Source organism: Dermacentor albipictus, chromosome 4, assembly GCF_038994185.2.
Source record: "Dermacentor albipictus isolate Rhodes 1998 colony chromosome 4, USDA_Dalb.pri_finalv2, whole genome shotgun sequence".
NCBI lineage: Eukaryota > Metazoa > Arthropoda > Arachnida > Ixodida > Ixodidae > Dermacentor > Dermacentor albipictus.
Window position 1 is genome coordinate 176,900,920 of NC_091824.1, and position 23,212 is coordinate 176,924,131.

The 23,212-nt window shown below is 50.1% G+C and overlaps 1 protein-coding gene across 9 annotated transcripts in view; it reads right to left on the reverse strand.

Moving 5' to 3' along the window:
* LOC135908623 (uncharacterized) overlaps positions 1 to 23,212 on the reverse strand; it is a 269,964-nt gene that overhangs the window by 91,100 nt on the left and 155,652 nt on the right. For 5 of the 9 annotated variants that reach the window (XM_065440451.1, XM_065440455.1, XM_065440454.1 and 2 more), the window contains exons 11-13: positions 15,110 to 15,347; positions 10,466 to 10,671; positions 2,614 to 2,889 (exon numbers count right to left, since the gene is read on the reverse strand). The exons of 1 other annotated variant lie outside the window; for it this stretch is intronic. In XM_065440451.1, the coding sequence (XP_065296523.1) occupies positions 2,614 to 2,889; positions 10,466 to 10,671; positions 15,110 to 15,347 (720 nt within the window). The remainder of the gene's footprint in view (positions 1 to 2,613; positions 2,890 to 10,465; positions 10,672 to 15,109; positions 15,348 to 23,212) is intronic. 3 more of the 9 variants (XM_065440458.1, XM_065440452.1, XM_065440457.1) reach the window with 2 other exon arrangements.

The following is a 23,212-nucleotide window of genomic DNA, read 5'->3' on the forward strand; positions in this document are numbered from 1 at the left end:
AGGACTCATGTCATGCCATCGCGCTTTTCTTACTGCTCGCATTAAACTTCACGTGTACACCATGCACTGTTTGAATCACATCTCACTTACTGCAATTTAATATGGGCAACGAGTGCTACTGCCAATATGAGCAGGACTCTGACATTTCAGAAGAGGGCAGTTCGTTATATAGCGTACCTCTCGCATAAAGAATATGCTTTCCCCACATGCAGTAGTATTCTTCCTGCAACATGTATGTATGAATTTCGCATTTTATGTTCCTTCCGCTTCTCGTCTGATCCATTTCTGGAACCATTACAGACTAGCGCAATTACAATTTCCCGACAAACGTGTTAACACTGGGAGTGATCCTGCATGGTTCCTCCGAAGCTTCCGCACAAACGATTAATTGCAGATGTTTGGAACACAATTTACCCTTTGTGCTAAAGAAGTATGCCGACATTCAGCATTACACTTTAAGTCGACTTGGACAACTTTGTTCATGCGCTATTGCTTTGACAATTTCATTTTCTGTCTTCCGACTACTCGTATTCTTAGTGTAATCTAAATGTTATTTGTTAATCTTGTTTGTTTTACTTATATTATTGCGTACGTTGACTATTGTTTAATCAAAATTGATTATAAGAATTGTATCCTTTCTTATCGTTTTGTTCCTGCATTCTTTTGTATTTTATTGATAGCTTCGTCATCATTGTCTGCTTTACCAACATAATATGTTCCCTATAGTGTAATAACCATGATACTTTGTAAAATATTCAACTTTTTGTTATCCTTTATAATATTCTTTTACGTTCCTTCGTATTTCTATGATAATCACCATATGTGGAAACTACTTCCTCATCACGGTTTCTAGGGCATATAATCAAGCTGTTTACACCAACTTCTTGCTCCAGCATCTACTTCAAATTTGTATTTTGGAAAAAAGAAGTTATTTGATTTGTATTGATAATTGAAAATTGGAGAAAGGAACCCGGAATAACAACTTCAAAAGTATAGCATCAGTGCGCTCGAGGCCCATCCTAAGTAAATACGTACACGGCAGAGCAACGAAAACGCAGTTAGCAGTCAAAGTAATACCACAATACACCCTTGCAAGCTTACACTGAATCTAAATAACTACTGCGAAAGTACCAGAAGAAAAGTGGTTAACCGAGGGGCTCGATTTTTACTAATCATATCATGAGAAGCCAACAAACAAAGACGCCAAAGGCAGCGTAGGGGAGATTACTTGTAAGCTTTCTAATTGAATTGAAGAAATGAATGGCAACGAAAGTGGATGAAAAAAATGGCTGTGGCTTAGGTAAGGTTAAGCCCAGGATGCGAAGCATACTAGCCTTTATTTTAGTTGTTGAACCACTGTTTAGCCTGGTGAAGTGCTGTTGCTTGGCTATATTTGGTTCGGCTAGACGAAGAAACAACTCATGCATTACTTCTTCGCCTTCAAGAGTGGAACGCGACAGCGTTCCCGTCGACCCGCCAAGGGGTGTAAGACAATGGGCTACAGGGCAGCGACTACGCGCCCCGCATTGGACGCGGTGAGCGTCGAGCAAAGCAGCGTTCGGCGCGGCAACGAAATGTGCGCCTGAGCAAGAGACGCACGCCTTAGAAACAGCTCGTTTCTAAGGCAACACCGCATTCACTAGAGGCGCTTTTGTACCGCTTTGAAGCATCGTACTCGTGGCTCAGTGGTAGCGTCTCCGTCCCACACTCCGGAGACCCTGGTTCGATTCCCACCCAGCCCGTCTTGCAAGAGTTGAGCCAAAGCCACTTCTCCTCTGTCGTGACGTCACGGTGTCACGTGATTTCATGGCGACACCGCCGCGCCTGAGGAGCTGGGTTGAGCTCTCGTAATATGCTTCGCATAAAAACAACTTTGCCGCAGGTGGGTAACGCATTACGCGTGCGATCCTCTAACCAACTGAGCTACCGCGGTGCCGTTTCCCCATCCACATTCTTGGGTATTTATGCTTTACTACTAGAACTAAACTTGGAAGTGTTAGCCAGCGCCATCACTCACACACGTTGGCGGCGAATGTGAAACTCACAAACCTTGGCGGCGCCAATGAATGAATGAATAGAATTTATTGATAGGAAAGACAGAGAGGTCGACCTGAGCTAGTGCGCTCTAGTCTGCTACTCTGTACTGGGGAAGAGGGAAGGGGAGTGAAAGTAGTGGGATGGATGATGATGATAAGAGAAGTGGTGAGTGCTTATGTACATGAGACAGTTGCCTCGCTAGAGCCGCTCGTCGAGCTTGGTGTCCTGCAGGAACTGGCGGCGCCAAAGTTTGTGAGGGATGGCGCTGGCTAACACTTCCAAGGTTACTTGTAGCAGCAAAACATGAATACCCAAGAAAGTGGATGGGGAAACGGCGCCGCGGTAGCTCAGTAGGTTAGAGCATCGCACGCGTAATGCGAAGACGTCGGATCGTTTTCCACCTACGGCAAAGTTGTTTTTTTTTTCATCCGCTTTCGTTGCCATTCATTTCTTCAATTCAATTAGAAAGCTTACAAGTAATTTCCCCTACGCCGTCCTTGTTTGTTGGCTTCTCACGATACAGCGAAACTAAGCACTCATATACGAACGCCCGACGCTCAGCGCTTCGCGACCCACCCTCGGCGAACACCTTGAACTCGCAGAAGCGCAGCGTGTCCCGGCGGCCGAACACCTGCAGCGTCACGTACTGGCCGAGCACGGGCTGGCTGCAGTTGAGCCGCAGCACGCGGAACGCCGGCTCGGTGACGGGGTACACGGCGCACGTGTACGCGTGCAGGAAGTCCTCCTCGACGGCGTGCGGGATGCCGTAGTTGCGCTCGTCGTAGTACCGCTCGAAGGTGGACACCAGGCCCGTGTTGTCCACCAGCACGCGAAAGCCGCGCAGGCTGGCCGCTGCGCGAGAGGGGGAGGGAGTCCGCAGCTGTGTATACATGCCCTCGCCGGTTGCCACAGAGCGCACGACGTGACAGCATCATGACTGTTCGTAATTAGGAAAAACATACGAATGACGGAGATGTTGCGGCGCTAACCTCCTTGCGAACCGGGTTTTCTCTCCACTCTCGCTATAGGGCGGGCGGGTGTTCGTGCATGTGACGGAGACGCACGAGAGTTAAGTTCGAAATAGGGGGTCAGAAAGTTTGCTTGTGGGAGTTCATAGTGTGTTTTCTTTTCCTTCTTTCTCATTTTTAAGCTAGGTAGAACATTAGGCAGTATAATAGCAAGAGCTTGGTGGCACAACCCACCGCCCCGTTCCAAAGGGGACGATCACAGCATCCATCCATACGACCTCTGTGGTGAGCAACACAGCAACAAAGAGCGTCGAACGGAAAGTCCGAGAGGCTGACATAATCTCATGGGTGGCGGCAATGCAAAAGAAACCTGGCATGAGTGACTACTTCAGAGGAAAAACAAAACCATGAAAGAAACAATTTATGATCATTCAAAGGGAAGCTTATTACTTTTAGCAGCGAGATCAGGACGCCTTAGAACACGCACTTATAAAGCGAGATATAAGAAAGAAGCACGTGCTTGCTGCGGTAAAGCTAGGGAAACGATGGAGCATGTTTTATTAGAATGTGAAAATATTTACTCAGCGGTCGATCTAGGCACCACTGGACTCCTTGAAGCCCTTGGGTTCTGCGAGATCAGTGGAAAAGTAAGCATGTCCGCAAGGCATTAGTAAGAGGCGACTGGAGGATTGGTGGAATAAAAGTAGGGAAACGACAAACAGCGGAGGCGTGCAAAAACGAAGTTCACAATAAGGGTTCACAAACTTTGGTCATGGGAGTGTATCGTGGGGTTCATTTTTCCTTTCCTTTTTTCTCTTTTTTAACCTAGGTAGGAATAACAAGAGCTTGGTGGCGCAACCCACCACCCCGTTCCAAAGGGGACGCTCATAGTGTCACGTAGTAGTATTGCTGCTCTCCTCATGCTTTGTTCACACTACGGCCGTAACGCGCGTGACTGCTCTTTCGGCGTATCGAACGTAATCGGCTGTAAAAAACTAATAAAACTGGCGTTTTATTGGACGAACTTGTGCCCTAAAGAAAAAAAAAAAAGAACACGCTATACTCAAAGAACGGCGCCAGCGGCGAGCACAGTCGGCGATCGTCGAAAATCTGATCAGCGGGTCAAACGCGTCCGCTTTTATACATCAGTCGCCGAATGTTCTAGAGTAGTCGCTGGGACCCCGCCTGTCTTCCACAAAGTTCTACATTATTCGCTTCGCGCATACATGCAATCAGATTACACAAGGTTCGGCGATAGACATCTGATGGAACCATCGAAAACATTGCAGAAACTTCCTATACATGCAGGCGCATCCTGCTCTGCGCGATAACATTTGTTAGGCGGTGAAACGTGGTCGTCGGATAAAGATAAAGAAGTACACGTATCATTACCCCCCCCCCCCCCCCCCTACATAGCATCGTCCCAATGCTACAGATATAAGAGAGCGAAACTCAAAAGGACACTTATTAAACAAAAGTAACAAAACAACGAAAAGACACAAAGTCAAAAGGTCAGTTACGCGAAGTCCCAAAGTTCATTAGCGCCGGTAGTACGGCTTGAGTCGCACAACGTGGAATATTTCAGGTTGTGAGCGGCGCCGCTGTGATAGCGAAATGCGATCTGGCACGACCTCATAGTCCAGTGCGCAAATACGTCGGATGATCTTGTACGGTCCGAAATAGCGACGCAATAGTTTCTCACTAAGTCTGCGTCACCGTATAGGGGTCCAAACCCAAACACGGTCGCCGGGCTGGTACTCGACGTAGCGTTGTCGGAGGTTGTAGAGTCGGCTGTCGGCACGCTGCTGGTTCTTGATCCGTAGGCGGGCAAGCTGTCGGGCTTCTTCGGCGCGCTGGAGATAGGTGGCGACGTCAGGATTCTCTTGGTCGGTGACGTGCGGCAGCATGGTATCGAGAGTCGTCGTCGGGTTACTGCCGTAAACCAGCTGTAAAACCGCCGTGTTGTAAGCGAAGGTTACGTACGGCAGGACGGCATCCCACGTCTTGTGCTCCACGTCGACGTACATTGTTAGCATGTCGGCGAGGGTCTTGTTCAGGCGCTCCGTGAGACCATTCGTCTGCGGGTAGTAGGCAGTTGTCCTCCTGTGGCTTGTCTGGCTGTATTGCAGAATGGCTTGGGTTAGCTCTGATGTAAAGGCTGTTCCCCTGTCGGTGATGAGGACTTCTGGGGCACCATGTCGCAGCACGATGCCCTCAACGAAAAATTTTGCCACTTCGGCTGCGCTATCTTTCGGCAGAGCTTTAGTTTCAGCAAAGCGGGTGAGGTAGTCCATCGCCATGACGATCTACTTATTCCCGGATGTTGACGTCGGAAACGGCCCCAAAAAGTCCATCCCGATCTGCTGAAAAGGTCAGCAAGGAAGCTTTATCGGCTGTAGTAATCCCGCTGGCCTTGTCAGTGGTGTCTTGCGTCGCTGACAGTGTCGGCATGTCTTGACGTAACGGGCGACGTCGGTGGTTATGCGCCGCCAGTAATACCTTTGTTGTATCCTCGATAGGATCCGCGAGAAACCGACGTGCCCAGCGGTCGGATCATCATGTAGGGCGTGCAGTACTTCTGGACGCAGCGCCGACGGAACAACAAGAAGTTAGTTGGCACGGATGGGTGAGAAGTCCTTCTTCACGAGTAGGTTGTTTTGAAGCGCGAACGAAGACAATGCGCGCTTAAATGAAATAGGGACAACGTCGGTATTCCCTTCTAAATACTCGACGAGGCCCTTTAGCTCCGGGTCTGCTCGTTGTTGTTCAACGAAGTCTTCCGCGCTTACAATTCCAAGGAAGGCGTCGTCATCCTCGTTGTCTTGCGGCGGCGGGTCAATGGGGGCGCGTGATAGGCAATCGGCATCAGAGTGTTTTCGTCCGGACTTGTAGATTACAGTGATGTCATATTCTTGCAGCCTGAGGCTCCACCGCGCTAGCCGTCCTGAAGGGTCCTTTAAGTTAGCTAGCCAATTAACACAACGCGGGATGGTCGCTGACGACTTTGAATGGCCTGCCATATAGGTAAGGGCGGAATTTAGATGTAGCCCAAATGATGACGAGGCATTCCTTCTCAGTCGTAGAACAATTGCATTCCGCTTTCGACAGCGACAGGCTTGCGTAAGCAATCACCCCGTTCAAGTCCGTTTTTCCTCTGGACTTGGGCGGCACCGAGGCCTAGGCTACTGGCGTCAGTGTGGATTTTGGTATCGCCGTTCTCGTCGAAGTGCGCAAGTACCGGCGGTGACTGCATACGTCGTTTGAGTTCTTGAAATGCATTGGCTTGCGGCGTTTCCCACTTGAACTCGATATCACATTTGGTTAGATGTGTCAGCGGCTCAGCCATGCGTGAGAAGTCCTTGACAAATCGCCTGTAGTAGACACACATGCCAAGAAATTTACCCACTGCCTTCTTGTCGATGGGCTGCGGGAACTTTGCGATGGCAGCTTTTTGCAGGTAGGGGTGGACACCAAATTTGCTGATTACGTGGCCTAGGAACAGAAGCACACCGTAAGCGAAGCGGCACTTTTCCGGCTTTAGAGTAAGCCCTGATGACTTGATGGCCTCCAGTACTGTCGCAAGCCGCCTAAGGTGATCGTCAAAATTTCCGGCGAAGACGACGACGTCATCCAAGTAAACGAGACAGGTCTGCCACTTCACTCCTGCTAAAACCATGTCCATCACGCGCTGGAACGTTGCAGGCGCCGAGCACAGTCCAAATGACATAACCTTGAACTCGTAGAGGCCGTCTGGCGTGATGAAAGCGGTCTTTTCGCGATCTCTTTCGTCGACTTCTGTTTGCCAATAGCCAGACTTGAGGTCCATCGACGAGAAGTATTTAGCGTTGCAGAGCCGATCCACTGCGTCGTCTATCCGTGGGAGGGGGTATACGTCCTTCTTCGTGATCTTGTTCCGACGACGATAATCGACGCAGAAACATAAGGTTCCGCCCTTTTTATTCACCAAAATTACAGGAGATGCCCACGGGCTTTTCGACGGCTGCATGATGGCGTCGCGCGGCTTTTCATCGACTTGGCGCCTTATAGCTTCACGTTCTTGCGTCGAAACTCGGTAAGGGCTCTGGCGGTGTGGTCGAGCGCACTCTTCGGTTATTATGCGATGCTTTGCGACTGGTGTTCGTCGAATTCGATGACGGCGAAAAGCACTCTTTGTATCTTCGGAGAAGAGTTCTCAGCTGTTGCTGCTTGCTCATGGGGACACTTGGATTGATGTCGAAGTCTGGTTCGGGAACTATGGCCGTCGATGTAGAAGCGGCAGAATCCGAGAGGACAAGCGCATTGATGGTTTCCACAATTTCCTCGATGTACGCGATTGTCGTGCCCTTGTTGGTGTGCTTGAACTGCTGGCTGAAGTTGGTTAGCATCACTTGCACTTTCCCGCCATGCAGTCGGGTGTTCCCTCTTGCGACGCAAATTTCACGGTCTAGCAGTAGACGTTGGTCACCTTCGATGACGCCTTCTACGTCAGCAGGTGTTTCGCTGCCGACCGAAATAGCAATGCTGGAGTGAGGCGGGATGCTCACTTGATCTTTGAGCACACTCAAGACGCGGTGACTAGGAAGGCTCTCCGGTGGTATCATTTGATCTTCCGACAGTGTTATTCACTTCGACTTCAGGTCGATGATTGCGCCGTGTTGGTTGATGAAGTCCATGCCGAGAATGACGTCTCATGAACACTGTTGGAGGATAACGAAGGTGGCAGGGTAAGTCCGGTCGTGAATGGTAATTCTTGCCGTGCACATTCCACTCGGCGTTATGAGGTGTCCTCCAGCGGTGCGAATTTGAGGGCCTTCCCATGTAGTCTTAACTTTCTTCAACTGGGCGGCAATGTGTCCCATTATTACGGAATAATCGGCCCCTGTGTCGACTAAAGCGGGGACTGCATGGCCATCGAGAAGCACGTCGAGGTCGGTGGTTCTTTGTCTTGCATTACAGTTAAGTCTTGACGTCGGATCACGGCTGCGTCGCGTTGACCTGTGGCTGGTACGGGGCATCGTCAGGTCGTCTTTCGTCGGCGTATTCTGTGCTTCCAGACTTCGTGGGGACGGCGGCGTTTCGTTGTTCTGTCGTCGAGATAGTCTCTTCGGCGTCTTCGTCGGCGGCGGAGGATCTTCGTCAGTTCGACGAACAGCAACCGCACCTCCATCGGTTGCCGCTTTTAGTTTTCCGGATATGGGCCCGCAGAGCGGCCCCGGGCTGGGCCAGTGTATGGTTGGCGCTGCGGCGACAGGTAGCGGTCTGGTGATGGCGAACGGGAGGATCGTCGAGGACGCCTCTGAGTAGCGGTGATGCAGTCGGCGATGTCACGCGGGCGCTCACCAAGCTGTGGACGCGGCGCGTTGACGGTGAACCCCCTCAGTCCCAAGTCGCGGTATGGGCATCGGCGGTACACATGGCCGGCTTATCCGCAGTGACAGCTGAGTGGCGGTGATCGGGGGCTCGCCAAATGTCCGTCTTGCTCGCGTAGCTGCGCTGGGCGACGGCATTGCGCCGTGGTTGCGGAGGGGGACCTTGAAGGCGGGCAATGGCGGCGTAGGTCATCGCTTCCGGCTGGGGTTGCGGTGATTGTGGTTGCACCTCAGGAGCTCCGAACGATCGCTGAACCTCCTCCTTGACGATTTCGGCGGTCGAATCCACTTGAGACCGCGACCTTGGGTAGAACTTCTGCAGCTCCTCCCGTACGACCGCTCTGGTAGTCTCACGTAGATCGTCGGTGGCCAGTGATTGAAATCCGGCGTAGTTTGCAGAGTTCGTGCTGCGGTTGAACTGCCGGTTCCGCATCTCAAGTGTCTTTTCGATGCTGGTGACCTCGCGAAGAAACTCGTCGACGGTCTTCAGTGGGCTTCGTACCGTTCCGGCGAAAAGCTCCTCCTTCACACCACGCATGAGTAGACGGACTTTCTTCTCTTCAGACATTTCCGGGTCTACGTGGCAGAATAGACGGCTCATTTCCTCCGTGAAGATCGCAGTGGTCTCATTAGGCAGCTGCACCCGGGTTTCTGATAGCGCTTGGGCTCGTTTTCAGCGTACGACGCTTGTATTTACAAGCGTCGTGCAGGAAGCCGCTTTGGAACAGGTCCCAGGTCGTTAAGGTGGCTTCTCGGTTCTCGAACCACGTCCTGGAGGCGTCTTCCAATGCGAAAAAGACATGTCGCAGTTTGTCGTCGCTGTTCCAGCTGGTAAATGTAGTGACCCTCTCATACGTCTCAAGCCAGCTTTCCGGGTCCTCGAACGTTGAACCGCGGAACGTCGGAGGCTCCCTGGGCTGCTGCAGCACGATGGGGGACGCTGGGGCTGCCATTAGGGTTGACTTGGTGAGAATCCCCCTGCTCGTCTCAGGTAAAAGTCCGTGCTCCGGGGGCAGTCCTTGCCGTCAGCGGCAACCACGCTTGTTCTAGTTGATGTTGGTGTTGTCTTCCGCGTTCGGGCTTGGGTCACGGCTTTGTGGGGGCGTCCGGTGCATGAACGCAAAGCACCTCCACCATATGTCACGTAGCAGTGACGGTGTGGAAAGCAGCAATACTGGGAATGACGAAAGTAGCGTTTTATTGGGCGAACTTGTGCCCTAAAAAAGAAAACAAGCTATACTCGGGAACGGCGACAGCGGCGAACACAGTCGGCGATATGCGAAAATCTGATCAGCGGGTCAAGCGCGTCGGCTTTTACACATCAGTCGTCGAATATGTTCCACAGTAGTCGCTTGGACCCGCGTGTCTTCCACGAAGTTCTACATTATTCACGTCGCACATACATGCAATCAGATTACAGAAGGTTCGGTGACAGACATCGGATGGAACCATCGATAACATTGCAGAAACTTCCTATACACGCAGGTGCGTCCTGCGCTGTGCGATAATATTTGTTAGGCGGTGAAATGTGGTCGCCCGATAAAGATAAAGAAGTATACGTGTCAATAGCATCCATCCATCCATCTATCTATCCCATCTAACCAGCAAGATACGTTTAGATTATTTATAAAAAAAGAAGAAACAGGCAAGAAATGGATAGGATGCGATCTGTTACAGGCATCGGTACAATGTAGATACAGAAGGCTTAAGGAAGCGAGAAAAGCGCGCTGGCGCCCGCCACTGCGCCACACCGATGAGGCTTAGGGTGCAAGCGCCCTTAGGGTGCAAGCGCCCCTTAACGCAAGCACGCCTTAAACCTGTCCGCAGCTACAACGGGCCAAGACGCGCTCATTGCTGCTGTGTTGACCACGAATCCTGCAAGCGTGGCGCGTGGTTTTCTCGTATAACAGTGGTTCACTTGGTGCGAGAGATGGCGGACGTATGCGCCACTCTGGTATACCTGTAGAAGCGCGTAGCGTAATTATGCGCCAAGCATTCCCATGGCGCCATCTGTTGCGGATGGCACTGCAGCACCGCGGTTCAAGACGGCAGGTGTCGCAGAATAGACGCCAACTTTAAGGTGGCACGCACCCACGTCGTAGTAGCAGTAGTAGAGCACGAGTCCCCGGTCGAAGAGCGTCGAGTCCACCCGCGGGTGTCCCTCTCTGAACTTGGGCACGCCGCCGTGTAGGTCCGCGTCGGCGGTCATCCGGGCGCCCAGCTCGTCCTCCATGAAGTGGAACGACTGCTCGAACACGGACATGCCCTGCACCTTCTGGCACGCGCCGCCGTCGTACCTGCGTCGCGTCTCTCAGCTGTTTGACTCCCGAGCCACGCTGAGGCGGCGACACGTCTTAAAGGACGGGAAGCATTGGCAACGTATACGACAACGCAATCAACTACGTTTCCCTGTAGCGCTTTTAATTAGCCTATCGGGAGGGTCCGTTTGCATTATATGGGCCACCTGCGCTTGTTTTCGGAACTATAGCATAAAGAACACGTTCGCGTAAATGTCGAAGCTCGCGGTCATATCAAACTCATCACTGCATGGTGTTCACTATGTTAAAGCTGATTCGCAATTATAAAGGTTTAGCAGTGTTATCATGATTTGATGAGAAACACATGCACAAATATAAAAAGAACAAAAAGAAAAACGACAACAAAGGAACAGACTGGCATCGGAAGGGGCACAACGCCTGCCTCTTCTTCAGGCTGGCTGTGCGAATACATATAGACACCTGAGAAGAAGGCAATGACATTTAACATTTGTGCCGTGAGGTAATAACTGCACAAGTGATGCCCGTGCAGTAGGATAAACAGGGCACTTTATGCGGTCCTGCAAGTATTCTATACTTGTGGACAGCACGAGAAGAGGGGAGTCCCCTCACGCGCGTGCAGAACATTTAGTTTTCCCAAAACAGTGGCAGTCAAGGAGTTGTCGCGCATATATCTTTCCAAGATACTGAATTGATCCACTCATGTTGACACGTATGCGGTGACAAGAAAAGATGCGTAGGCGGAGCAATTGCTCAACAAGTCTGCCAAGATCGAGCCACGACTGCTGCAGCCCCGGACTCATTACCTGATGTAGTACCAAAACTGCGCAGACTTTCCGCCGGTGAGTCACCCTAAGAGACCGATTTAGGAGACAGAGCACGCTCTTTGTGCGTTACGTAGTGTGACAACGTTTCGTCTCCATTGTTTCATCACAAGTCCTAGACGACGCCACTTTACTGCATGAAGGCAACTTCTACAGTGATGTATGAATATACCGTGATGCGCGGCGCACGATGGCTTCGAAAGACAAAAAATTGTAGGCGACCCTAATCTTTGACTTAAGTGTCTTGCACCCGTGTCACACGGGCAACTCAGGTCTCCTTCAAACTCCCTTCCCTTAAAGGACCGCTAGGGAGTTTCACCTAAAAGGAGTTAGCTCCGTGTCACAAGGCCTATAAGCGAGCTTTTGAAAGCTGTCGCTGGGGGCCCATTAGGCGCTGCTCACCTCGTACGCAGTCATGAAAGAAACACGTTATATATTGCTAAAAAGTTTTGGTTACTTGTCTTTTCTTACAAAATCGCGTTGATCAAAACAACAACAAAAAAAGGCGCAGTCAGGGCAAACGCAGCAGCCATTCCGAGAACGCCTGGTTCGAGAGTCGAATGCAGCTGCTCAACTCAAATATCTTCGTCAGTGCTCAAATACTATATTATATGCAATAAAAAGAGTTCTAATTGCTCGTAAAAGTGAAATTAATAAAAACGAGGGTGATTTCTTGACTCGAAATTCAAGCACGCTGGGAACAAGAGTACTCCCTTCAGTCTGCAAGGGACATCTTCCACCTCCTTTCGCTAGGAACTTCCTTAAACTTCCTTTGCTAAAGGACTGCCGTGTGACACGGCGTGCACCTCCCTCGAGATAAAGACGTCCTTGGTTGAAGGGAGTTAAAAGGACTTTGGCCGCGTCCGTGTGACAGGGGTATTAGTGACTCGCACTTCGTGTCCTTTAGGTTAAGCGAGCGAACGCCTTTCCCCTAGTACGATATGCGGGCGAGGAGCGAAGGAGGGCGAGGAGGAAGCGTAGAGCGCGCCAGCTGGCGGAGCGTAGCCTCCTAGCGAGCGGCGCACGAAGCGCACCTCACGCGCCCTCTCCTGTGCTGACGTCAGATCATGTAATGAGCGCGCGTGCGGTGTTGTGGCAAGCAAGCAAGCAGGTGCGCCCCGGGAGAGGAGAAGCGAGAAAGGAAGAAGTGACGTCATATTCGCTCTGCTAGGCAGATGTTCAGGGGCCGAATCTTATAACCATGCTTATAACGGTTTGAAAGAGGAACGGTTCACTTGGCACCATCTGATTGGTCAAAATTTTTCTTGCGTCAGAGGCCGTCAGAGACAGCGGGGCGGCACCGCAAATTATGATCACGTCACGCAACTGTCAATCGTTTCCAAAGCGAACCCGTAGTTGGCTAAGAGCGGAAACGGTGAAAGGGTAGTCCGCTGTGGGGGCACTATTCTGGACATTCCACCATTTTCTTCGGTGTGTGACGTAGACGCGACGCAAATAAAATGGCGCTGATGGCCCCATTTTGCTTTCGTAATGTGATGCCAACTTGACGTTTTGCCTAAGAAACTGACATGAAGCCACTGAACCTAAGGTTCTCGGTAAAGCGAAACAGTTTTCCTCCGCAGTAAAAATAAAGCAGCTAGCTCAAAGCGCATGATCATTCCGTCGAAAACGCTTCTCGCTTCCCTCGTCTGCTGTGTACAAGCCGTCGTCTGCTTCATTAGCTAGGATGCGTGTAACCGGGAAACGGAATGAGTCATCGTATGTTGGCGCCAATGCGCTTGTTTTCTACCTCGAGGCAACGTACGCGACCGACCAGTGGTGATGAGCACACATTCTAGGCCGCATTATCGCTATCTCGCGAAACGCAAGTGACTCAGCCCAACTTGCCTGGCTGAGAAACAGCCGGATATCACCGATAGCGTTGCGCGCGCCAGAGATATCCGCTAGCGCGACGCAGGCGCCGGCGCTGCCATCTCTTGTTCAGGGCCCGAATCTTCTAACGGTCCGGAATACGAACCGTTCGCTGCGCCGCTCACGTCACTAGATGTGCCACTCCCAAGACGGTGGTGGAAGAAGGGGAGGTCGCCACCAATAGATGAGAGGGTCCCACCTCTCAAGTGTGCGTCATTATATGACGAGCTAATTGAGGAACTGCAGAATGTTTCTGCTTGCTAAATAAATGTAAAATATAAATCAAATATTATACGCAATGTTCTGAAGTATAAACGTGTGGTGCCGGGCGTTTACGCAATGCAGAAGTAATTTATTAATGTCATTCTTTTTCACTCTCAGCCGACAGGCGGTATCGCAAGCGTAAACGAGTTGGCAGAGCGCAGTGCTGTGTCGTCTGCTACCAGGAGCTCGCACGATGCATGCAACAGGAAGGCACTGCCAACACTTCTTAAGTAGCGAGCGCGACAGAACCGTGAACTGGTTCTTAGGGACACCTTTACTAGCCGACTATGTCAATTTTCCTTCTTTTTTCGCCCTTCGTCATCGGCTCGGACATGACTCGCTCGCCGCCGCGCTGTCACGACCCATGGCGCGTCGCGTGATAGAACCAATGGAATTTGAAATCGAACATCATGATATACGGGCCCTGCATTGCCTGCGCGAAGTAAAATCGAAGAGTGCTGTGCTGACGGTGCGCGCTGTTCCGCGAAATTGAGAAACGAAGTGTGGCTCCCCCGGAACTAGAGAAAGAATGGCAGCCAAATAAGAGACCTTCCCATCCTGACTCTATAGTTTTATCAGCCGAACGAAAGAAGCGCTGAACCAGACTATAGGTTGAACCCTTCTGATTGCTGAACGGCGATCTGTGAGCTATTCACGCTGGTGATAGCACTGGGAATTCGATCTCACCATGCAAATATCTCTTTGGCATTGTCTTTGAAGCGGAGGTCACGGGAAAGCTGACCTAGCCCTTCTACCGGCTAACGCAGTAATTGCGAGAGAAACTTCATGGACAGTGACGGCAGCAGAGATCTAGGCCACTCCGATGAATGCGTCACGTCCGACCGAGCTCTAGGAGCTGCAGGCCGGTGGCGATGAACCGCAGCGCGTAATATCCCTTCATCTGCGTGGAATGACCACTGGTACGGTTGCACCCAACTCTCCTCAATTTGATAGCGTAGCCTGCAAGAAGTCTACATAGAAAGGCGGCAAGGGCGGTGCAACTCATTATCCGTCACTTCTTCGGACGCGTATCGCACTTCCAGCCGTGGTCGACACCGAAAGAGCAACGCCAAGCAGACGACAAAGGCGACTAATAGCCTCCGAAGCAACCAACGCACGCGACGCCCGCGTGTTTCCGGGGTCGCGCGACCGGCGCGCGCGGCCAGGGTCGCAAGCCAACAGCCAAGCCACAGCAACGGAACCCAAAGTGGACTACCCCTTCGCCGGTTCCTACGACCGGTTCGCTTTGAAGATGATTGACAGATGCGTGACGTATTCATAAATTGCGATACCGCCCCGCTGCCTCTGACGACCTGTGACGTAACCAAAATTTTGGCCAATTAGGTGAGGCCAAACGAACGGTTCCCCAACCGGACCGTTATAAGATTCGGCCCCTGGGTTCCGACAGTCTATACCGAAACGGATACCGCGAAGTGCGACTCTGGGCGACCACAGGCGGTCCGCCGCAACCTCCCAACCCGTACACGCAGCACACGCACTGCAGAAGGTAGAAGGGCAGGTCGGTGGGCAGCCGCACGGCCGCGTCCACGCTGCCGTCGGCCCGGCAGCAGAAGTACAGCGTCGTGTTGTGCGCCGTGTATCGGCCCCGCGGCAGGAACCCCTCGGCACGGTTGCGCGCCTCCGGGTCCGAGGGCCGCCGGTCGATCCAGGTCACGTGGCCGCCGCTCGGGAAGCCCTCGGGACACGTGTCGCCCACCTGCCGGCCCAGAGTGGCGTCTGCATTCAAGCCGGCACGACCTCTCGCGCCCTATGCTAACTGTCTTCGCTTACGCGCCACGTAGGACGTATGGGCCCATCCTTAGGCCCATCCAAGGTAAGGCGGCGCCACACGCCACTTAGCAGCGACTAATTATACATTCTGTACTTAGTGGAGGGTGAAATTTCACTCTTGCCTTGATTTCAGCCACCAATCTGATAACTTCCGTTCGGTCAATTCTACCCGTTCGAACTAAAGCCCCTCAATCTCCCAAAGTAGCGCCATTCACTTCCCTCCTCCTCCGCTCGGCGCGGCCTCGACGGTGGCGCCGCTGGTGGTGGGCCTGCCGTAGCAGACGACGGCTAACACGCTACGGGAGGAAATCCGCGGAAAAGTTCGTTCGAGTCCTGCGGAGCAGTTTTTTCAATCTACATCTTGCTTTGTCAGTCGGTAACTGGCCTTAAGAATGTCGTGTCGGATTTGCCGAAGAAATAGAGAAAAGCACCATTATTCAAGGCGTATTTAAGGCGTAAAGCGCGCGCACGTTGAAAGTTCGTGTTGCTGAAACACGACACAAGCACGCGGTGTGCTCATACACGCGAGTAATTACCAGAGTTTCAGGTTTTGACAGCGCGAAAGTATGTGCACGTGGTTTCGTAGGTTAATTTACGTACCTGCAGGATGCTTTTGTTCGGCCGGCGCGTGAGAGATTCCGACTGTCTGCGGTCAGCAATGCCTGGCAGCAGGGCCGTTTCTGTTCCGCGCCTTTTACAGATGTACGTAGCTCATGCACAGGTTGTGGTCGCCATGAGCAACGTTTTCACACATAGCCGGTATAGATAATTTTAACAACGTACCAGCATATGAAATCGTTATTTATTTATTACAGTGCAAATGGTTAGAATTTGATAGAAAAGAAAGAAGGAACTTGATGGGACAACTGGAAAGAGGTTCAGAAAATAATTATCCCCCACCCTCATTGGCACCAACAACACTTTTGTTGAAGTGTATAGGGGCGCGAAATGCGTCCGCTATAGACAGACGCGCGCAGAGAGAAGAGAACGAACTTTTGAGAGCGACCGGCGAGCAGCCGAGCGGCGGTGAAACTGAAACTTTATTGTACGTGACTTCCACGCCGAGGAGGCCGGCGCCGCGAACGTAAACATCCGCTCGTTGTGCAGACGCTCACGGCGGCGGCGGCGGCGGAATCGGATCCACTACAAAGTGCTAATTTTATCTCTCTGTACTACGTGCGTCTGTATTCTTTTGCGTTGTAAGTTTTCACAAGGAAGCAGTGTTGCGTTAACTGGAACAGTCAAGGCACGCAAGACAGAAGAAAAGTTGATTCTTGGGTTTTACATCCCAACACCACGATCTCATAAGGCACGCCATAATGGGGGCTCTGGATTAATTTTTTTTGCAGCTGGGGTTCTTTAACGCACCCCCAATGCACTGGACACGGGCCCGTTTTGACACGGGCGTCAAAAGAAGAGGTTGGAGGAGCCGTGTCACTTCACAAAGCCGCGCGTTCTTTGCCCCTTGCTCGAAGTCAGCCCGCCCGATTTTGTGAATCCACACTTTTCTTCGTTTTGCGTTGCGCCCGGCGGATGGTAAAACAAAAAGCTTTTTGCCGTCACTGGGTCTGTTGTGGCAACCGTAGGCGCAGCAGCACGGCATCGCAATTAAGCACTCGGCCCTAACACATTGTATAAAACTACCGCGCTCCTTCAAACCGCTGCCGTACTTCGTCACGCAGGCCCAAGAATGGGGGTCGCAGGCCCAAGATTGGGGGTCGCAGGGCGCTGGAAAGAAAAGATATACAAAAGCGCGGCGCCTGCTCTGCGCCAGAAAGAAAAAAATATACAAAAGCGCGGGGCCCGCTTTCACGTGACACAGATTGGCCAATGGGGGAGCGGAGGAGGCTGGGGCGACAGGAGGAGTGGAGGAGGAAGCGCCTGGGTGAGCGGGGTGGCGGAAAGATCTAAGAATGGCGCTACTTTTGGAAAATTGAGGGGCTTTAGTTCGAACAAGTCTGCCCCGTTGCTTTGAGCCCTCTACACGGCGTGTGCCGTCAGGCGTTCGGCCGTTTGGCTCTCCACGCGCAGCGCAGTACCCTCGGTACTTGACTCGGTAATACTCCTGTCCTGGATTCAAATAACAAAGAGCTTCCCCTAGAATTATCGCAGATATTTTCTTTGGCAACTTCCTGTTTGAAAGTTCCGTATGTTCCCAGTGCCGATTTCGTCTGCATCCCTGTTTTCCACAGACCCCTCTCTGTTTCTTTAACCTTTTTCTTAAGCGATGTTTCTTGGCTTGCTTCCATATAGTTGTCCAAATATTTGCGCGACAGTTTTCTGTGTCGCCTCCTCCATTTTGTGTCGACATTCCTCCCATGTACAAGTAAATGAAAATTTTCCGTGTCCACCGCTTCCCCGCTATTTCTCTCAATCGCTCCTCAAGTTCTGTCTTGCTGCTAGCTTCCCTGCCCTCGAAGGATGTGCTTGCCATGTCACCCTGTACCCCCTGTTTTGGTGCATTTCCATGTGCCCCTAAAGCAAGCCTACCTACCCCTCGCTGCTTAGTTTCCAACCTTGCTCGAACCTCTGATCTCATGCACAGGAGCGCATTGCCGAAAGTCAGACTAGGAACCATCATCCGCTTCCAAATCCCTCTCACAACATCGTTCCTGTTGTAATTCCATAGTGCCCTATTATTCATCACAGCTGCATTCCTGCTACCTTTAGTCGCTACATATTCTTCCTGCTCCAATAGGTACTCAGCCCCAATGTTTAGCCACATGCCAAGATATTTGCACTTGTCCACTACCTCCAGCGTAACCTCCTGTACCTTATTCTCGCCGCCCTGATTATCATTAAAAACCATGACTGCCGATTTTTCGTTACTAAACTTTGAACCTAACCTATCTCCCTCTTTACCGCAAATGTCCACCGATCCCATGCAAGCCGCGCTTTCATCACAATTTGAATCCCGTCACGCTGAGGTAATGCAGGCATTCGGTGGCCTTAAACGAAGTAAAGACACACTTTCTCAACAGGTTTCAGACCTATCAACCAGACTACAAGCTCTTGAGACAATTGTTGAACCTCTTGAAGGTGCACAGCCCTCGGGAGATATTAGTAGCATGGTTTCTGCGGCTGTTAAATATGAGAACGCCGAGCTCAAATCAAGGTTAGCTAATCTTGAAGATCAGTCACGGAGGACAACCTGAGCTTTTATGGAATCCCCGACAAGCCGTCCGAGACCTGCGAGGAGTCAGAAGCTCACATTTGTGACCTTGTTTCACGCCATCTTCAATTAAACATTTCTGGCCATAACATTTTTAGAGCCGACCGACTGGGACAGTTTGTGGCTTCCAAGCCTCGTCCTCTAATTGTGACGTTCGCTTCATATAAAACACGAGAAAGCATTTTATCACAGAGAAAATAACTTAAAAATGAAGGCGTTTCTATATGTGAAGACTGTTGCCGAGAAACGGGGCAATGGCGGAAAAAGTTAATTGAGTTTGGCAACGCTGCAGACATATCTTTTCCTCTACGCTCGAATAAGCCTTTAATGAATAGAAAGACGTACATCTATATTGTGCAGCCACGGATACGGTGTGCGAACTTGAGGCAGTTCGAGAGCCGCGTGCGCCCGAAAAAACTGTAGCTCGTCTTCAGCTCGACCCTCTTTCAGCAGTGAGTACTTTTTACAAGCATACGTAGTATCTTCAACAAGTGTGCTCAGCTTTCTTCTGTCGTTGATTCTTGCGGGGCAGATATTATCAATCTTAGTGAAACGCGGTTGTCGGCAAAAATAAGTATACGCAAAATGAAATATTCGATTGTGAAAACGCATACGACATTTATCGGTACGATCGTGACGTTCGCTCGGGCGGAGGCGTTTTAACTGGCATCGCCGATGCGCTCAACTCTTCAGTGCTGCCTCTTCTTTGGAACTGATTTGTGTACGCGTAAATTTTTCCTCTCGTGACTTCATTATTTGCGCATGCTATATGTCGCCTACTGCCTCACCCTCTTTTTGTTCCGATCTTCACGATATCTTTAACATATTATTTGTAAGATATACGAATTCACCTTCTTTCCTTCTGGACGATTTTAACTTCCCGAACATTAAGTGGAAATCCCAACTTGTTTCTTTAGAGCACAATACGTCTGAGTGCACTCAATTCATAAACCTATGTTCTGATTTCAACCTCACTCAGCTCATCTACCAGCCAACACGCACTACTCCTAATTGCTCTAACAACCTTGATTTGATCCTCACTACCTCACCTGACCTTGTTTCTGCAATTAGTTATGAGCCAGGAATAAGTGATCACTTAGTGTTGCATATTGATATCCAAGCTCGTGTTTGTATTAAAAAAAAAGTGTAAAACATACCCGTAATATTTTTAGCGCCGATGCTCAGGCTATGACGGTAGAAATGGAACGCATTGTTGATGAATTTATTGCTGAGTTTGATCAGCGTTCGGTCAACGAAAACTGGTTGATGTATACAACCAAATTACTGCACCTTATTGATCGTTATGTACCCGAAAGAATTGTTCAATCTGACCAACGTTCCCCGTAATTCAATACAACATTACGCCGCCTACGTAACAAAAACAAGCGCTTGTTTCGATGCGCGAAACGTTCGAACCTCGTTGTGCGTTGGTCAGATTATCAAGCCGCTAACGCTGCTTATGTTCGGGCGGTTGCTGAAGCAAAACAAGTTTTCTTTACTGTTACGCTTCCTTCGTACTTGCGCAGTAACCCTCGTAAATTTTGGAGCGTTGTTGGCGGCAAAACTAACAGGCAAATAGGTTTAGAACATTCCGACATCACTGTTCCTACCGATCAATTCTGCATTGTGCTGAATAATGCTTTCACATCAGCTTTTCATAAAGTGTCACCCGTTTGTAACCGTTTGATTGTCATTCGGAATTTCCCGCCCATGGACCCCATTGTAATAGATTGGGACGGTGTAACAAATCTAATTAGCGGCTTAAAAATATCTTCCTCTGCAGGACCCGACAATATCACGTCGAAAATTCTCAAATGTACTGCCGTGTATTCGTGTATTATTCTCTCTAAAATTTTTAACAGTCCATACCGTGCTCAATTATAACCGGCGATTGGAAAGATGGAAATGTGGTTCCTGTTCAGAAGTCAGCTACTACACATTCACCCAAGAACTATCGCCCTATCTCATTAACCAGTATTCCTTGCAAAATTCTAGAACATATTAACGAATTCATTTTTTAACCCTTGTCAGCACGGCTTTAGGAAGCACGTTTCATGTGAAACTCAGCTATTATCAATTACCAATGACCTGTTCTTTATTGCTGACCTAGGTTTTGATACTGACTACATTTTCTTGGATTTTGCCAAGGCATTTGATAGGGTCCCACATAATTTACTGATCCTTAAGCTCAGCAAACTTAATATTGATCCTAAAGTCTTATCTTGGATTACAGACTTCTTGACTAACAGAGCACAGTATGTAACAGCTAATTGATTGTAAGTAAAAATTTATTGATTGCAACTAATTGTAACAGCTAAGTGATGATTACTCTTTTCCTTCCTCTGCACCGGGAGTGCTTTTCCTCGTCTATATTAAGCACGTCCCTGGCTGCATTGCGTTTTCCTCTATTAAGCTCTTCGCTGACGACTGTGTACTTTACTAAAAAAATTACTAATCCATCTGATGCATGTAAACTGCAAAATGATCTGAATAATGTGTCACTCTGGTGCAGTAAATGGCTAATGCAACTTAACGTAACCAAACGTAAAGCTATGCGAATTTCCCGCCGTTCAAAATGCAGTAACACGCACCTATACTTTCTTAATAATAATCCGCTAACGCCTGTTGTTACAAGTATCTCGGCCTCCATATCAGAAATAACCTCTCATGGCACACCCACATTGAGCAAGTCTGTAATAATGCTAACAGCATGCTTGGATACCTGCGTCGTAATTTTGCATCTACGCCTTCATCCCTTAATATAATTCTTTACCGAACATTGGTACGATCAAATCTCGAATACGCTCAAACCACTCTAACTCTTGCCCTCGAATCAATCCAAAACAGTGCAGCTAGAGTCATTTTATAAAATTACTTGCGTCAGTCCGGCGTTACAGCAATGAAAAATGCCCTAAACTTACCCGATCTTTCATCCCGTAGAAAATGCGCTCGCCTTTCGCTATTTCATAAAATTTTCCACTTCAACCCTGTATTAAAAGAGCAGCTTCTCACACAGCCGTTTTATGCTTCATCTCGTACAGATCATTGCTTTAATCTAGGCGTGCCGTCATGTAGCACTAATCTTTACAGTGATTCTTTCATTCCTCGAACAAGCACGGAATGGAACCATCTTCCCACTGCCATCGCCGCCATCACGGACACTACTAACTTCAAGAACGCCATTCAACATGCCTTTGCTTAAACCCAATGTTATTTGCACAAATTGTTTGTTATGTTTCCCCCATTCCTTTCTGTAGTGCCTTCGGGCCCTGAAAGTAAATAAATAAGTAAATAAAAAAATAAATAAATAAATCTTCCTTGTTGTCTGCCATAAGCACAGTTTAGTTCGCGTACATCAGTCCTGGTAACGGCTGCTCAATTCATTCTCCTTGCGTGAAAACAGAAAGGTTGAAGCCAAGTCCTATCTAATTTGGTCTCTAATCCTTGTAGATACGAGAACAACAAAGGTGACAAAGAGCACCCCTGCCTAAGCCCCCTATGTATCTGTACAAGTTCAGGTACTTTTGTTTCCTCCCATTTTATAACCACCTTGTTACTTTTATAGACATCTTTTAAAAGATTAGTTACTCCATCTTCCACCTCTAGTGTCCCCCCAATGTTCTTCGATTACAGTGTCATAGGCGCCCTCGATATCCAGAAGTGCTAGCCATGGAGGCCTGTGTTCCCTTTCTGTTATTTCGACACACTGCGTCAATCAGAATGGATTGTCCTCTGGCCTCCTTCGCTTCCGGAACCCATTTTGTAGCTCCCCCAGCACTGCGCTGAAAGAAAGCGCCCACTCTTGCGTGCATACATAACAAAGGCCTTTCACATGTGTGCTTGCAAGGTTTCGTGCTTCGGCAAGGCCATATCAAGGTCGGCGAACTAGTGCACATCTAGCTGTTTTCAAGAAGCGCCAACGGTGGAGGGGAACGCCGCCGTAGGCGTCTCGCATCGGCCGCGCGACGCATCGGCTCCGTCAACTTTTGACAGGACCCGTGGAACTTCGGATGTGATCCTCCTGAATTTGATACTACTGGATCTCCAACATCACGAGGAACCTGTCGACAACCATCTCGTACAGGTGGGCCAAAATTTGGACATTCTACGACAATTTGTTACTTTCGCCACGCCGCGGATAGCTAACCCTCAAGAGTTGACTCTGTCGGCGCCGGGGTTTCCCCGGGACTTACCGGCCGATGGCGACCACCAAGACGGCTGGATGCGACCCTACCACCATGGCCTGGGCAGAAATCGAGACTCATGGCCAAGACGAGGACCTGCCACCCACAGAAGATGAGTGTCTTTCCATGATGGTGAATCTCCGCCGGAGACGCCAGTAGAACAAGACGGCTACAAAGGGCGACGCCGCAGCTGCGTTGCCCACGTCAAACACGGCTTCCCAGCCACCCCGGCAATGCTCGCGTTGCGCTGCCGCTCAACAAGAAGACGGCAACCACCTGGCGCCCGAAGCAGACGCCAAAATTGAATTCGGAGGATCTCATCGTGGTGCTCATGCTCACTCAACCCTCATGCAACACGAGAAGCACATCCAGACAACGGAGGACTGCCCAGCTGCGGATAACCATCTACTCCACCTCTGGGAAGCCCACCGCTGTCTTACCAAACACTGGCATAG